The following is a 17,956-nucleotide window of genomic DNA, read 5'->3' on the forward strand; positions in this document are numbered from 1 at the left end:
TCATGGCTCACTACAACCTTAGACTCCTGGGATCTCATGCCTTAGCCTCCCAAGTAGCTGGGACCATAGGGATGTGCCATCACACCAGGCTAATTTTTAAATTAAATTAAATTAAATTATATTTTATTTTGAGGCGGAGTCTTGCTCTGTCACCCAGCCTGGAGTGCATTGGCGCAATCTCGGCTCCCTGCAACTTCCACCTCTCAGGTTCAAGCAATTCTCCTGCCTTAGCCTCCTGAGTAGCTGGGACTACAGGCACACGCTGCCACGCCTGGCTAATTTTTTGTATTTTAGTAGAGACGGCGTCTCACCGTGTTACCTAGGCTGGTCTCGAACTTCTGAGCTCAGGCAATCCGCCCACCTTGGCCTCCCAAAGTGCTATGATTGCAGGTGTTAGCCACCATGCCCGGCCAAATTTTTAAATTTTTTTGTGGAGATGATGTCTCGCCATGTTGCCCAGTGTCGAACTCCTGGGCTCAAGCAATCTTCCTACCTCGACCTCCCAAAGTGTTGGGATTATAGGCATGAACCACCATACCATACTCGGCAGCATATTTTAAAATGCAGTTATTTCTAAAAGTTTTTGGTTTTACACATTTTTTTTTTTTTAGGTAATAAGATGTAAGGATTATAAGAACCTTTATGCTTACATATGGTAGAGTATACTTCACATTGTCCCTGTCTTTTTTGTGGGGGAGGGAATGACTGAAAGCATTGGGAATGTTTAAGGCAAATGAGTTAAAAAAAAACTAAGAACGATTACTTCTTCAAATAATGAGGAAAGTGTTTTTAAAGCTTTTGTCCGTTTTTAAAAAGCAAGTTTCACGTTAGATTTCTTACGAAACTCGGTTTTTTCCTAATATAAAATAGATATAAAATTTGTGATTTGTTACTTTTTATGTAAGCATATATAGTCCAGTATAAAATGACCAACTTCCAAATATGTTCCATAAAAGAATCATATTTTATAGCTGAAGATGACCTAAAAATCCAGTCCCTTTAATATAACTTACGGTAACTGAGTCCTTGGGAGTATAAATTAATTATTTAAGAGCAAGTAAGATAGTAACAGAGCTAGAACAATAACTCAAATGCCCTTATCCATTCTAGTATCCACAGCATTTCTAGAAACCTCACTTAAGGCTTTAATGTGATAGGTTTTACTCAAAATAGTCAACCACAAGTGTAGCAAATAGCTAGGTGACTTTATGTTCTGAATCTCATGAAGATTAACCTCTGATCATTTGTTTTATTCTAAATAACCGCCTTTTTCTCAAGTGCTCCTCTGACACTTTTGGTGTGTAGGTGAATATCAAGTTAACCTGCCTCAGTTATTTCCAGTTTGTCTGTACATATGTTGTCTAGGCAGATGGCATAACGTATTTTAAAAGTGTCATGTTATTGAGAACTGAAGCCAGTATATGTTAAATGATTAAAAGGAACAATTTAAAGAATTTTAGGATTCTTTGGTCTCAAGTGACAGAAACTGAATTTGGTTTTTGGGTTTTTTTTTTTTTTTTGAGACAGAGTCTCACTCTGTTGCCCAGGCTGGAGTGCAGTGGTGCAGTCTTGGCTCACTCAAACAATTCTCCTGCCTCAGCCTCCTGAGTAGCTGAGACTACAGGTGCGGGCCACCACACCTGGCTAATTTTTGTATTTTTAGTAGAGATGAGGTTTCACCATGTTGACCAGCCCGTCTCGAACTCCTGACCTCCTGTGATCCATCCGCCTCAGCCTCCTAAAATGCTGAGATTACAGGCTTGAGCCACTGTGCCTGGCCTGTTTTGTGTGTGTGTGTGTGTGTGTGTGTGTGTGTGTGTTTGTGTGTGTTTGTTTGTTTTTGAGACAGGGCCTTGCTCCGTTGCCCAGGCTGGAATGCAATGGTATAGTCATAGCTCGCTACATCTTCACTGCAGCTTTGAACTCCTGTGTTTAAGTGATCCTCCCTTCTCTGCCTCCCAAGTAGCTGGGACTACAGGTGTATGCCATCATCCCTGGCAAGTTTATTTTTATTTTTTGTAGAGACAGGGTCTTGCTCTGTTGCCCAGGATGATCTTGAACTCCTGGCCTCAAGTGATTCTTCTGCCTTGTCTTCCCAAAGTGCTGGGATTACAGGTGTGAGCCACCACACCCAGCCAGAAATGTAGTTTGAACAAACTTAAACAACAAAATGTGAATTTATTAGTTATTAATTAAACCATGTGAAGGAGCAGGAATCACTGGAATCAGGAACTCAAACACCTTTAGAACTCTGTCTCATTTCTACTTCTTTATGCATGTTGGCTTCATCCTTTCAGATGGGCATACTTCATTTACTGTGAGATATCCTTTCATGTGTTTTGGGCCTTGCATATTAATAGTTCCGACATCAGAAGACAAAAGCATTCTCTCTTTTAGAATCAGTTTGAAAAATTCAGCCAGGCATGGTGATTTACACCTGTAATTCTAGCACTTTGGGAGGCTGAGGTGGGCAGATCACTTGAATCCAGCCTGGCTAACATGGCGAAACCCAATCTCTGCTAAAACAAAACAGAACATAACACAAATTAGCTGGGTGTAATGGTGCACATCTGTAATCTTAGCTGCTCTGGAGGCTGAGGCACAAGAATTGCTTGAGCCTGTGAGCAGAGGTTGCAGTGAGCCGATATCGTGCCATTGCACTTCAGCCTGGGTGACAGAGTGAGACTCTCTGTCTCAAAAAGAAACAAAAACAAAACAAAACAAAAAAAAACAAAACCCGAAAAACGAAAACAAAAAACAAAAGAAAAGTCCAGGGAGGGATCTATGTCATGGTTCTGTTGCTTGAACAAAATCACTGTGGGCCTGAAGTGGGCAAATGTATTGGAATTTCCCTAGCATAGGTCAGACTGTGGAGTGTGTGATGGAGAGAAGGCATTTTGTTTTCCTTTTTAATCAAGATGCTTCTGAGACAAACGTGATCTATGACAGATTAAATAAAGTTTTTTTATAACATAATCAGTCTTTTTATATATGCCTTTTTATTTTCCTTCATTTTCTTATGAGCTGAAGACTTCTAATTCCCAAGTTGATAGAATTTTCACTGATTACATTTTCACTTGAGTTCTTATGAGTGATGTCTTGATTTAGAGTATTCAGCCTGTAGTTTCTCTCATTTGTAGAATGTACAAAGATCCCAAATCTGTACTTTGCTTAATGTAAAAGAATCAATATTTTTTAATCTGTTGTAGTTAGACAATATACAGGTTATATTTAAATATGTTCAAGTATATAAATGTGTGTGTCTTAGTTCATTGGTCCTTCTAAAACTTAGTTCATTGGTCCTTCTAAAATCTTAGGCTAGGTAACTTAGCAGAGATTTAGTGCTCGTGGTTTTAGAGGCTGGGAAGTCCAAGAGCAAGACGTCAGAGGATTTGGTGTCTGATGATCACCTGTTCCTCATAAATGGTGCCTTCTGTGTGTCCTTATTTGGCAGAAGGGACAAACAAGCTCCTTTGGCCCTTTTTTATAAGGACACTAGTCCCATTCATGAAGGCTCTGCCTAATCACCTCCTAAAGGCTCCATCTTTTAACACCATCACCATCAGAGTTAGGTTTCAACATGTACATTTTTGCGGGGGGACACAAAAAATTCAGACTATAGCAATGAGTATTTAGAAATTAAGCAGTTTTGGCTGGGCGCAGTGGCTCACGCCTGTAATCCCAGCACTTTGGGAGGCCGAGGCGTGCAGATCACAAGGTCAGGAGATCGAGACCATCCTGTCTAACTTGGTGAAATCCCATCTTTACTAAAAATACAAAAAATTAGCCGGGCATGGTGGCAGGCGCCTGTAGTCCCAGCTACTCAGGAGGCTGAGGCAGGAGAATGGCGTGAACCCGGGAGGTGGAGCTTTCAGTGAGCAGAGATCGTGCCACTGTACTCCAGCTTGGGTGAGAGAGTGAGACTTCGTCTCAAAAAAAAAAAAAAAAAAAAAAAAAAGCAGTTTTGGCTGGGCGTGGTGGTTCATGCCTGTAATCCCAGCACTTTGGGAGGCCAAGGCAGGTGGATCACAAGGTCAAAAGACTGAGAGACTATCCTGGCCAACATGGTGAAACACATCCCTGCTAAAAATACAAAAATTAGCTGGGTGTGGTGGCACATGCCTGTAGTCCCAGCTACTCAGGAGGCTGAGGCAGGAGAATTGCTTGAACCTGGGAGGTGGAGGTTGCAGGGAGCTGAGATCCCACCACTGCACTCCAGCCTGGGCGACAGAGCGAGACTCCATCTCAAAAAAAAAGAAAAAATTAAGCAGTTGTATAAAGGCCTTTTTAAGTTAGTTAATGTAGTCTATTTTATTTTAGGATTAAAAAAACCTTAAATTTATTTAAAAACAATTTGTGTTGTCATGTGAGATTGGTTATCAATGATAAAGGTTCTTATTGGTAAGAGGATGAGGAATGCTTTAAACACAAGGTGAAGTGTTGGGTGGAGCAGATTATTTTGCCTTAGATTTTGAGAAGCTGGAAAGGGGAAATGGGATATGATGAAGGGAAACAAATTTGGTGGTTTGGGGTAGAACAGTTGAGGCACTGTAAATAAGAAGTAAGAAGAATTAAAGCAGTGTAAGTAGAATTTAGATACCGAGAATGACCTGATTCAGGCTAGTAAGTGACTTTTGCCTAGAGATCAGTCTGACTGGGGCTCAATATATGGCCTAGCTGTGAAACAACAGATGATGAATGAGAAGCCCAGCATGCAGAAAAGAAGTTTGCTTGGCATACCAGAGATTCTACCAATATTTAGGGACATGGCTTTCCAAGATCAGGAAACTTTTGAGTTTAGAACATTGAATCAACATAAGGTTAAATGGGACTCTTGTTTAGTCTCCTTTGACTCTTATGCTGTTGCTAATATCATTTATGAAGTCAGGAAGGACCAAAATTAGGGTAACAACTTTCAAGGATGACCTATTCTCTATTTATTCAAGAGTAATACATTACTGAGGAGAAGCGTGGCCTCAGCATGAGCACTAGCTCCACAGGTGTGACTGATGGCTGTCAGTGCTTTGTAAAGCATATTCGCTTGCAAAAAGATCTGAATATGTGTGTCTGGCTGCCACAGCAATCCTTGCTTGAAATAAAATTTTCCATTACTGTTAGAACAGTTCTGGAGAAGTCTCCTTTGGTCTGTCTTGAGTCAGTGCCTTAGCCTGTCAGTGTCCAACAGGTTGGTATACTTTTGACAGACTTGGGTCATGTGTCTGTCCCTGAGGGGATGGGAATCAATTCTCAGGCTTAAATCACCATATGAAAGTGAAATTCTGTTGCCAGAGAGCAGTAATGGATGCTGAACAAGAAAATGTTCGGCTGGGTGTGGTGGTGTGTGCCTCTAGTCCCAGCTACTTGGGAGGCAGAGGCAGGAGTATCACTTGAGCCCAGGAGTTTGAATCTAACCTGGGCAACATAGTAAGACCCTGTCTCAGCAAAGAAAAAAGTTCTCTATAATGGTGGTTTGCCACACTGAATTTTTTTTTGGCATGGGACAGTTCGCTGCACTGACTTTTCTTTTTTTGTAGGAAGCAGTATAGAAGTTGCCAGTATGCTGACACATAAAGGAAAACAGAATGAAAACTAAAAAAAAGGAGAAAGTCAGAGCCTGTTGTGTTGCATGGCAATAAAACCAGATGAAGAATAACCCGTTTTCAACCAGACAGCTCTTTATTTCTTTTTAAAAAATGACTGTTCTGTGCAAATACAGGAAAATTTAAAAGGACCGTTAACATAGACATTCTTCATCCTTTTGCCTAGATTGAATGATGTCCTGTGTCTTATAGTGTCGTTTATTGAGCAACGGAGTACCCTTTCTCAAGGCTGTGTCTGTGCTAAGTTTGCAGGAATCGAAATTTTGAGTGATTCTACTATATTAGTGAGGAAGGCTAGTGAAGAATAATTACTTCCCTTGTGGTCCGTCTTGAATCCTCAGGAGATTTAACTAAAAATAATTTTTTGTTTGTTAGAGGAAACATTTCTGATGAGTTCTGCTGTTGACAGATCAGTTTGGAAAGAAAAGAGCTCTGCAGTTGATCAGCATGGTAATATATTTCTAGTTCATTTGTATGCTGGACCCTGGATGACATAGTTCCTGTGATCTCAGTTATTCTGGCAGTAGCTCAGCTAGTTCATATCCACAGTTGTGGCAAAAAACACTTTTGTACTGAAACAAGTGAAGTAGATAATGTGGCATCCAGAGTGTGCTGTTGTGGTCTGTTTTTCATCTAAGCATGAAATAATGATATTGAAAAACTGTTTTTAATTATAAGAGGAATATATAATGTTAGATAAAATAACCTGTACTTTCATTGTGAACATTTCTTTTAATAATTTCTAATATAGCAGTACAAGGTCATGTTGTTTGGAGGTCCTGGGAGTAGTTGCTTTATATTCACATACATGTAATTGGGAGTATGTTACCTTTGGGTCCCACTACATTTTAAATACTGAGTTTTACTATATTTTGAGTGTTTTGTTTTTTCTATTGGTATTTAATTTAATTAATTAATTTATTTATTTTGAGACTGAGTCTCTGTCGCCCAGGCTGAAGTGCAGTGGCACGATCTTGGCTCTGTGCAACCTCTGCCTCCTGGGTTCAAGCTATTCTCCTGCCTCAGCCTTCCAAGTAGCTGAGTTGACAGGTGTGGGCCAGCACACCTGGCTAATTTTTGTATGTTTAGTAGAGACAGGGTTTCTCTATGTTGGGCAGGCCGGTCTTGAACTCTGGACCTGAGGTGATCCACCTGGCTTGGCCTCTGAAAGTGCTAGGATTACAGGTGTGAGTCACCACACCCAGCCTGTATTTTAAACACTTTTGTTTTGAGATGGTCTCACTCTGTTGCCCAGACTGGAGTGCAATGACGTGATCTCAGCTCACTGCAGCTTTGCCTCCTGAGTTCAAGTGATTCTCCTGCCTCAGCCTCCTGAGTAGCTGGGACTACAGGCATACACTACCACGTCTGGCGAATTTTTGCATTTTTAGTAGAGACAGGGTTTTTACCATGTTTGCCAGGCTGGTCTTGAACTCCTGGCCTCAAGTGATCCGCCTGCCTCAGCCTCCCAAAGTGTTGGGATTACAGGTGTGGCCCAGTGTGCCTGGCAGTATTTTAAATACTTTTACATTAAAGAAAATTTTTGTGTGAGTATATAGGAGCATATAGGTGTATATATTTATGGGTTGCCTGAGATATTTTGATACAGGCATACAATGTGTAATAATCACATTAGGGTAAATGGGATGTCCATCACCTCAAACATTTACCCTTTGTGTTATAAACAATCCAACTATACTTTTCGGTTATTTTAAAATGTAAAATTAAATTATTTTTTATGAAATCACCCTGTTGTGCTAGCAAATACTAGGTCTTACTCATTCTTTCTATTATGTTGTATCCATTAACCATTCTCACTTTCCCCCTACGTCCCTGCTCCCCTACCTCCCTATCTTTCCTTCTACCTCCTCCTCTCCTACCTCCCCACTTTCCCCCTACCATTCCCAGCCTCTGGTAACCATCTTTCTACTCTCTATTTCTATGAGTTCAATTGTTTTAATTTTTAACTCCCACAAATAAGTGAGAACATGTGATCTTTCTGTGCCTGGCTTGTTTCACTTAACGTAGTGACCTCCAGTTCTGTCTATGTTGTTACAAATGATTGAATCTCATTCTTTTTTATGGCTGAATAGTACTCCACTGGGCATATGTACCATATTTTCTTTTCTTTTCCTTTTTTTTTGAGACGGAGTTTTGCTGTTGTTACCCAGGCTGGAGTGCAGTGATGTGATCTCGGCTCACTGCAACCTCTGCCTCCTGGGTTCAAGCAGTTCTCCTGCCTCAGACTCCCAAGTAGCTGGGATTACAGGCATGCGCCACCATGCCCGGCTAATTTTGTATTTTTGGTAGAGATGGGGTTTTACCTTGTTGGTCAGACTGGTCTCAAATGCCTGACCTCAGGTGATCTGCCCACCTCGGCCTCCCAAAGTGCTAGAATTATAGGCATGACCCATTGCACCTGGCCTGCACCATATTTTCTTTATCCATTCATCCTTTTTTTTTTTTTTTCAAATTTTATTTTGAGACAGGGTTTTGCTTTTGTCGCCCAGGTTGGGGTGCAATAGCATGATCTTGGCTCACTGCAACCCCCGCCTCCTGGGTTCAAGTGATTCTCCTGCCTCAGGCTCCTGAGTAGCTGGGATTACAGGCACCTGCCACCATACCCAGCTAATTTTTGTATTTTTAGTAGAAATGGGGTTTCACCATGTTAGTCAGGCTAGTCTCAAATTCCTGACCTCAAATGATCTGCCCGCCTCAGCCTCCCAAAGTGTTGGGATTACAGGTGTGAGCCACTGCATACTTGTACATTGGCTAGGAACTGAACCCGGGCCTTCTGTGTGGAAGGTGATTCTACCGCTGAACCACCACTGTGCTGATTTATCCATAGAGCAGGTAAACAAATGGCATCCCTGGTCCTTTAAACTTTATCTTGAACTTAGAAATAACAAGAAAAGACCCTTGAGCCCCAAATAACTTTTTGATGAGCATGCAAATGTAAAATACATTTCAGAAAGATTTAAAAATCTTTTGGACCTCTTATGCTTTATAATTATTCCTTATAGTTGACTAGGATGGAATGCTTAATTTTCAGTTTCTATTATTTTATATTAATGCACATACACATATTTTTTTAACTAAATTTTTTTTTGAGGGACACGGTCTTGCTTTGTTACCCAGGCCAGAGTGCAGTGATGTGATCATGGCTCACTGCATCGTTGACTTCCTGGGCTCAAGTCATCCTCCCACCTCAGCCTCTCTAGTAGATAAGACTGCAGGGGGTCCACCATCATGCCTGACTGATTTTTAAATTTTTGTAGAGTTGAGGTCTCACAATGTTGCCCAGGCTGGTCTTGAACTCCTGTCTTTAAGCAATGCTCCTTCCTCAGCCTCCTAATGTTGTGGGATTGCAGACATGAACTGCCATGCCTGGCCAGCATTATGCTTTACTCTTTTTGATAATGGAAGTACTACATGCCCAAGTTAAAAAAAAAATTAAGCCATATTGAAAACATTTAAAAAATCCGAATCAACTTTATTTCCAACATTCAGAGAAAACTTAGGTTATCATTTTGGAGCTTACTTTTTGGACATTTTTCTTGTGCTCGTATTTATACACAGGCACATACAGAATTATGATGATTATGTTCAAGATCCATTGTAATCAGGTTTTTTTCACTTAGTTATATCGTAGATATCTTTACGTAGCAGTAATGATAGCAATACCATTTTAAGTTACTGCATTAATGTACTATGTGAATGTATTGTTTAGTCAGCCTCATGCTTTTTCTCTTTCATCATTAAATGAGTTAATGAACATAAATATTCTTGTCTATACCTTTTTCTTATTTGATTATTGTTTATTCACATAATTTAAAGCTACAAATGTAGCGAAACTTGTAAAACTTCAGAGTGAAATATTGAAGCCCTTGAGGTATTGGTATTTATTATTATTATTATTATTATTATTATTATTATTATTATTTTGAGATGGAGTTTTGCTCTTGTTGCCTGGGCTGGAGTACAGTGGTACAATCTCTGCTCACTGCAACCTCTGCCTCCTGGGTTCAAGCGATTCTTCTGCCTCAGCCTCCTGAGTAGCTGAGACTACAGGTGCACGCCACCATGCCCAGCTAATTTTTGTATTTTCAGTAGAGATGGGGTTTCACCGTGTTGGCCCAGGATGGTCTCAATCTCTTGACCTCGTGAGCCACTGCACCTGGCCGAGGTGTTGGTATTTTTTTAGTATGATATTGTTGCTTGGTGAAGCCAGAGAGTTGTATTTCATAGTGTCAGTCTCAGGTGTTTCAGAATACTGCTTCAGTCATATCCTGAAGTGATTCCAGAATTGCTATATTGCAGCATTTTTAGGGGTAGCTGTAAATTTGAAAATGTATTTTCGTAACACAATAATTGAAGGCTGGTGGGGAAGATGATGGAGATGACATCTCCAACATGCCCTTTGATAATATGTTGGCAGTAAAATTAATGGCTAAGAAAAAGTTACTTATATTTATGAATGTTGTAATTTTACTATTAGTGTCATGATTTGCAAGCCAAGACAGAGGCTTTTTACAAATAAAAAAAAAATGCTATATATGGTGGTTTATAGTGTTTCACCTATGGTAAAGCTACTTGTGTCCCCAGTGTGGACCTGTTTTAGTTACTGGTAAAAGTAATAATGAAATAGAAATGTACTGAAAATTTTACTTGGAAGATTAGTGGGGGTGTGGTTTATTTTTTACACATTTATTTAAGACGTCTTGAAATGGTATACTGATTTAGAAGATACATACAAGACAAATAATCTGAGAATTACTTTCATTTTTCTGAATTAGCTGTGTAGAGTCTGTTAAGAATTCAATTTTTAAAAACTGGTTAAAAATCTGACTGAACATTTGCCATTACTGATATTCTCAACCTGCCTTTTTCTTCATACTGCTCATCATGTTACCTTTATTTTGCCTGTACTTGATTTTTATTCACCTTAATTCACCTTAGTAATTTATGTGGATCTTCTCCCATGGTAAGTCCTTGAGAGCAGATACAATGTTTTAAAATTGCTCAACTCTGAGCACAATGTTTTGTATATATGGTATATACTTGTGGATTATATTGAATGAATGTGTCACCTTTTTTTTTTGTAACAAAAATACTCTCTTTCTTTGTAGCACTGATCCTTAGAATTTCCTCCTGACATTTTCTGTTACTTTTATTTTATAGAGGATGGGACCAGATTTGTTTGCTTCTTTTATTAATGAAAATACTTGCTAAGCCATCTATAAATATTTTTACAAAATTGAATATTATTATTTCCATTTCATTGAGTAAAGCCTTACTCTATGGGATCAAGATCAGGAAAACTATTTATCTCTCTCAGGCTACGTGTTTTCTGGGGCTGTTATCTTTTCTTTGTTTTGAGACGGAGTCTGGCTCTGTCACCCAGGTTGGAGTGCAGTGGCGCGACCTCGGCTCCCTGCCAGCTCCGCCTCCTGGGTTCACGCCATTCTCCTGCCTCAGCCTCCCAAGTAGCTGGGACTACAGGTGCCCGCCACCACACTCGGCTAATTTTTTGTATTTTTAGTAGAGACGGGGTTTCACCGTGTTAGCCAGGATGGTCTCAATCTCTTAACCTCGTGATCCGCCCACCTCGGCCTCCCGAAGTGCTGGGATTACAGGCGTAAGCCACCGCGCTCTGCCTGGGCTGTTATCTTAATGCTTACAGAACTTTATTTGTATTTTTTTCTTTATATCTGTTTTTAAAATTTTTTTACTTTTTGTGGTTTTTTTCATATTGGTTTTTTCATGTTCATATATAAACGGTCACAGTATTTCTTAGGCATAATTAATGGATAGAAATCTTAATTTTAAAATGGAAAAGAAGAATGAGCCTGACTGCATGTGTCAACTTAATTTTTTTTAAAAATTGCTTAATGTTTAGCTGGGCATGGTGACTCATGCCTGTAATCCCGGCACTTCGGGAGGCCGAGGCAGGCCAATGAATCTCTTGAGCCTAGGAGTTTGAGACCAGCTTGGGCAACATGGCAGTTTACATCTTGAAGGGTTATAACACAATGTTTTGGAGGGAAGGATCCTTTTATTACTTTTAGTTTATAATAATCATTATTACCATTTTATTTATCATATCATTATTTATAATTAAATTTTTTTTTCCTGGATGCTTTTATATAATCAGACATTATGTTCTGGCCACATTTCACATAATAGAGTGAAAGGAAAAGAGGAATTCAGAAAAGCAGAAGAAAGTGTGTCAAAATTTATACGTTCAAATCAGTGCTACCTTTCCAAGCAGTGTATAGTTTGCTACCATGGCTCAAATTGTCCATTGGATCTCATTTTCTAGATAATGGCTTTAGAATTTTATTTGCATCTGTACAAAAATGTGTCTATTCAACATGAAAACATTAGTTAATTCAGTCAGTCGTTGAGTTTGGGGTTTATATGATACCAGTAGTTTTCACTTTCTGGTGGATTCGTTTTTTTACTTTCTGGTGGATTCAGTTAACAGAATCGTTGTGGTGAGTTTTTTGTTAGGTTAGATTGCTAGAAATGGGTTATCTTTGAATTAATGATCACTGGTTTGTTTTTTTTCCTAGTCAGCAGATAAGCAGAGAGCCCTAGAAGAAACCAAAGCCTATACCACCCAATCCTTAGCAAGTGTTGCCTATCTGATAAACACCTTGGCCAACAATGTCCTGCAGATGCTGGATATCCAGGCATCCCAGCTACGAAGGATGGAATCTTCAATCAATCATATTTCACAAGTGAGACCACAATATTTTCCTATTTGCCTATGAGGAACCCTTAATAATAAACACAGGCTGTCTGTAATGCTGGCAGCTTTTATTATGTAAGTTAACTCACATGTACAATTTGGAAAATAGAAACTTAATATTAGGTTGTTCTTTGATTATATCTTTTTGTGGGTGGTTATCTGTGTGATTTTGATAAGAAAGTAAATTGTGAATTTTATTAAAACTCAGTTGTCATGGTAACATAATCAGCCCTATAATGAAACTTCATCCTTCCCCCCCCACTTTTTTTTTTTTTTTAACAAAGTTCTTTTTTTTTTTTTTTTTTTTTTTTTTTGCGACTGAGTCTTGCTCTGTCGCCCAGGCTGGAGTGCAGTGGCCGGATCTCAGCTCACTGCAAGCTCCGCCTCCCGGGTTTACGCCATTCTCCTGCCTCAGCCTCCCGAGTAGCTGGGACTACAGGCACCCGCCACCTCGCCCGGCTAGTTTTTTTTTTTTTTGTATTTTTTAGTAGAGACGGGGTTTCACCGTGTTAGCCAGGATGATCTCGATCTCCTGACCTCGTGATCCGCCTGTCTCGGCCTCCCAAAGTGCTCGGATTATAGGCTTGAGCCACCACGCCCGGCCAACAAATTTCATACTTCTTTATCAATTTAAAAAGATAAACTTGATAGATTGGTGGCATGTTCAAAATTTTTTTTTCTTTTGGTAGGATTTATGTTTATTGGGATGGTACTATACCTGCAATAATGGAAATAGTAGCAAACCTTACAAAATTATTTTTATTATATATAACTTAAAGTTTATCACTTTATGGATTTGTAAAAGTGTTTTAAAAAATGTTAATCTGTCTTCATTATAAAAGCCATACTCATGAAAACCCAGAAAAAGAAGAAAAAAAGTGGAAAAATAAAAAACCATTTTACCACTTACCAAGCTTTTCACTGTTAATATTTTGGTATATTGCCTTGTAATCCTTTTTCCTGTAAGTAGTTTTTTTTTTTTTTTTTTTTTTTTTTTTGAGACAGAGTCTCTCTTTGTCGCCCAGGCTGGAGTGCAGTGGCCAGATCTCAGCTCACTGCAAGCTCTGCCTCCCGGGTTTACGCCATTCTCCTGCCTCAGCCTCCTGAGTAGCTGAGACTACAGGTGCCCGCCACCTCGCCCGGCTAGTTTTTTTTGTATTTTTTAGTAGAGACAGGGTTTCACCGTGTTAGCCAGGATGGTCTCAATCTCCTGACCTCGTGATCCGCCTGTCTCGGCCTCCCAAAGTGCTGGGATTACAGGCTTGAGCCACCGCGCCCGGCCAGTAGTTTTTTTAAAATGTAGCTGTGGGCTGGGCACACATCTGTAATCCCAGCACTTTGGGAGGCTGAGGTGGGAGGATTGCTTCAGCCCAGGAGTTCGAGACCAGCCTGGGCAGCATAGCAAAACCCTGTTCTCTACCAAAAATACAAAAATTAGCCAGGTGTGGTGATGCACGCCTGTTGTCTCAGCTACTTGGGAGGCTAAGGTGGGAGGATCATCTGAGCATGGGGAGGTGTAGACTGTATTGAGCTGTAATTATGATGTGCACTCCAGCCTGGAAGACAGAGTGAAACCCTGTCTCCAAAAAAAAAAAAAAAGTAGCCAGGATTATAATATAATAGAGTCAGTTATAGAATAGGTATAGAATTTTGGGTTCTGCTTTTTTAACTTAGTGTTAAAGCAAACATAATCTCTTGATGTTGTAAGTTCTTCATAAACATTCTCAGTGGCTGCATAATGTTGCATGTATATGTTATGTCTTTCATAATCATTCCCATATTTTGGGGCCATTTAAAATAATACTGCAGTGAAAAACCAATTAAATTGCAAAATGCAATTTAAAAAATATAAAAATGATAAAGGTTTTGGTTTGTGCCTGCCTTTTTTCGAAGAGATCTTTGAAATGTTGTATTTTAGCACCTTGTCATTTGAATGATTTAGTATTATTCAACACTCTTTTTAGACCTAAATGATTAGAACTATTCTGGAATAAAAATAACTTTTAAATATGCATATTATTACTATTTTTTTAATGTCTTGAGAGTTCAGGGCTCTTTTCAAATGGACTGTTTTTGAGAGTCTAAAGTTTAGCAAATTTATATAACTGGACCAAATATAGTCCAGATAATAAAATCAGATATGGTATTTTTGAAAATTTATCAGACTGGTTTAGAGGATTTCTTATTTAATATTATTTAATCTGAAATCTGAATTTGCCATTATAAGGGTTTCTTCACATTTTATACAAACTTCTGCAGACATATTATTTATTGCTTGTTATATTGTGTATCTTAAGTTAAAAAAAAAGAATTGGTGAGTTTTAATGAGTGTAAGGTAAATTTCAGTTTGAAAAGGCTTCCTGAAGGAAATAATCAATGGAATTTAAAATGATTAAATAGATGAATTTTTTTTTTTTTTTTTTTTTTTTAAAGAGACAAAGGCTTGCTCTGTTTCCCAAGCTGGAGTGTAGTTGTACGATCACAGCTCACTGCAACCTTGAACTCCTGGGCTCAAGGGATCCTCCTGTCTCAGCCTCCCAAGTAACTGGCTGGGACTACAGGCACGTGCCATGCTTGGCTGATTTTTGTTTGTTTGTTTGTAGAGACAGTGTCTTGCCATCTTGCTGTGGCTGGTCCCAAATTCCTGGGCTCAAGCAGTCTCCCGCCTCAGTCTCCCGAGGTGTTGGGATTACAGGTGTGAGCCACTTCTCCTGGCCTGAACTTGGTTTTCTATGGAAGGAGGGAGGTTGACAAATTGCTAATCTGATACAGAATTTCAAGATCTATTCTTGAGAATCCTAAAATTCTTCCATGTTTGAAGCATTAGCAAAGGATGTTAAAAATAAACTTTTTAAGAAAAGAACAAATATAGAAGAGAAACTAGCATATTAGAGTTCCTAAAAAGGAGGAACTAGTTTTATTAGGCATTAGGGGAGAGTAGGAGAGATTATGTGGGTAAATGATGACAACAAGCAAATAGCAATCAAGGATAATAATTTATTTTCTGTTTAGAATTTTGTAGTACTTTGGTAGAAAAGTGTTGGCAAGCTCAAGGAGGAAGATGAATATTCAACCACCCTAGATTTTGAGTATATGTATTAATTCATTTATTGAGAACATTTTCTTTGGGAGTATCAATCATATAAATTGGCATTTAATATGGTCAATTAATGCTATCTTTTAAAGCTATTTTAATGGATTAAGTAAAAAACAGAAGAATGGATAGAGATTAGTAAACCGGAAATAACAGAGGCCTCAGTCAAAGCTGTCAGGAATATGTCAAACCTTTTTTTTTTTTTTCAGAGTTGAGTGTCTAGGGGGCAATAGTTGGAGAGGTAATCTGCAGTTCTCAGTGGCTATTATGTTTATACAGAATGTAAATTATTATGTTGGATAAAGGATCAAGTCTGAGAAATAGGCTGCTAGAGGCTGTATTTAAGAAATAAGAGTAATTTTAAAAATTTATGTATTTTCTAGCATTTGCCTCAAGGATTGAAATTTTGTTTTACTTGTGTTTACAGGTAGAATTCTTTATTTAAAAAGTTGAATATCAAAACTATTTGATATTCTTCAGACTGGAATTTTATTCTGTAGTGTAGAAGAAAACATTTTCTGCTTACAAAACAAATAGTAAATACTCTAAAACAGGGGTTGGCAAACCTTTTTTAAATAAAAGGCCAGAGGGTAACTATTTTTTTGGTTTTGTGGGCCACGTATTGATAATTATTTTAGGTTTTATGGGCCACGTATGGTGTCATTCTCCTATTCTCTCTCTCTCTCTTCTTTTTCTGTGTGTGTGTGTGTGTGTGTGTGTGTGTATTTTTTTGGTGGGGGGGATGGAGTCTCATGATGTTGCCCAGGGTGGCCTTGAATGCCTGGTCTCAAGTGATCCTCCCACCTCAGCCTCCCAAAGTACTGGGATTACAGGCATGAGCCACCATGCCCGGCAAAGAGAGATGACATTGCAAGTAAGGTAGAGATGTGGACAGATTTGAAAGACATTTTAATTATGTTTTCTTTTCTTTTTTCTTTTTTAATGTGTGTATTTTTAAACAACGATTTAAAAATGTTAAAACCTTTCTTAGCTTCTGGGCCATATAAAAGCAGGCAGCGGGCCACATTCTGGCATGGAGCCTTAGTTTGCCAGCCCCTCCTCTAAAATACTTTTTCCAAATGTTTGAGTGTTAAATTTTATTATGATGCTTGTGTTATTAAAAATATTGTATGTTTCTAGAGGGAACCAGGGGGTTCTTGAGACCAGATTTTTGTGCAACTTGGGCAAAAATACTAGACTCTGAGAGTGTATAGTGAAGATTGAGTTGAAGGAATGGAGGGTTCAGTCAGGTCAAAGACAAGATTACACATTTATTGGAATGGCAATAAGCCTTAAGAGTTGTAAGGGTAGAGTTGTTTGGGACTAGTAGATACTAATTATCTAGGGTATTCAGTTTCTTTTCCCATTAGTATTTTTTTCCCTATTGGCTGGGTAAGAACTTTACCACCTTTCAGCCTCCTATCCCTTTTGTCCATTTTAACGAAAATGAACGCTGAACAGGATTGGCCTGAAAAGGATCAGGGCATCTAGGTTTTACCCTGGCTCTTCTGCTGACTTGTGTGACATTTGACTTCTTTGAACTTAAGTGTTTTCATCTGTAAGATAGGACTGTTTAGATAATTTCTTAGCTGTCTTCCATCTTGAATTCCTTATTTTTGTGATTCTCACAAATGAGCTTGATTTTATTTGCTTCTATTCTGTTCTGTTGGTTTTGCTCTTTACCTCAATCTGTGTCCACTGGTCTCAACCCTCTATTACTTTAATTTAACTGAACTGTTTCCCAAGTTACTCTGAATTGTAATCCAAGGATGAGAATTCCATTGACTCTACTCTGTATTGGGGAGAAATACTTCAACAAAACAAAGTAGAAACCCACTCTTTCTAAATGTCAGATGTTTTCAAAAACAGGATATTAATTGATTAGGAATATATAGTATCAGACACTTTTTTCTATTAAAAGGACAATATAGTATTAAGTAGTATACTAATTTTTACTACATTCATCATATCTATAAGGTAGTAGTAGGGTTGGTTCTTAACATGGATTATGTTATGTGTTTTAGGGATGGTAAATTTTAAAGAAATTCCATCTCTAGCTTTGTTGCTGTTATCCTGTCCATTCTTTGGAAGCATATTATTAAAACAAATGACATTTTTGATCTTCAAACTGATAGTGGAGTTAAATTAACATTAAATATTTCCCCAGAATGTATACTTATTGGAGTAAACATGTAATTTCACTGAATACTTGTACAGGCACACATACCTTTAAGTCAGTGTAGTGTAACATTATTATAAAGATGAATGTTTCTTACTGTGCCTATTATTTTGTGTCCTTTTCTAGTAAGTTTTTTTTAATAAAAAGTTTGCAAAACACTTTTCAAACTAAAATCCTTATCAGTTTGTAAACTAAAATTTTTCTAAGCGAGGCCCATCTTTTTTCTTAGCTAGTAAAATTAGTCAGTACTTGTCCATGTTCAAGTTTGTGATGGCTTAGAATAAAAGATTAAGCAAGGTCAAAAGGCAACATAAAGAACTTAAGAAAGT

The 17,956-nt window shown here is 38.5% G+C and overlaps 1 protein-coding gene across 11 annotated transcripts in view; it reads left to right on the forward strand.

Annotated features, from left to right (window-relative positions):
* The window catches only part of ABI2 (abl interactor 2), a 108,413-nt gene that overhangs the window by 28,048 nt on the left and 62,409 nt on the right, over window positions 1-17,956 (forward strand). For all 11 annotated transcript variants that reach the window (XM_001103104.5, XM_001103265.5, XM_001103497.5 and 8 more), the window contains one exon: window positions 12,176-12,343. In XM_001103104.5, coding sequence (XP_001103104.2) covers window positions 12,176-12,343 — 168 coding nt within the window. The remainder of the gene's footprint in view (window positions 1-12,175; window positions 12,344-17,956) is intronic.

Source organism: Macaca mulatta, chromosome 12, assembly GCF_049350105.2.
Source record: "Macaca mulatta isolate MMU2019108-1 chromosome 12, T2T-MMU8v2.0, whole genome shotgun sequence".
NCBI classification, from domain to species: Eukaryota; Metazoa; Chordata; class Mammalia; order Primates; family Cercopithecidae; genus Macaca; species Macaca mulatta.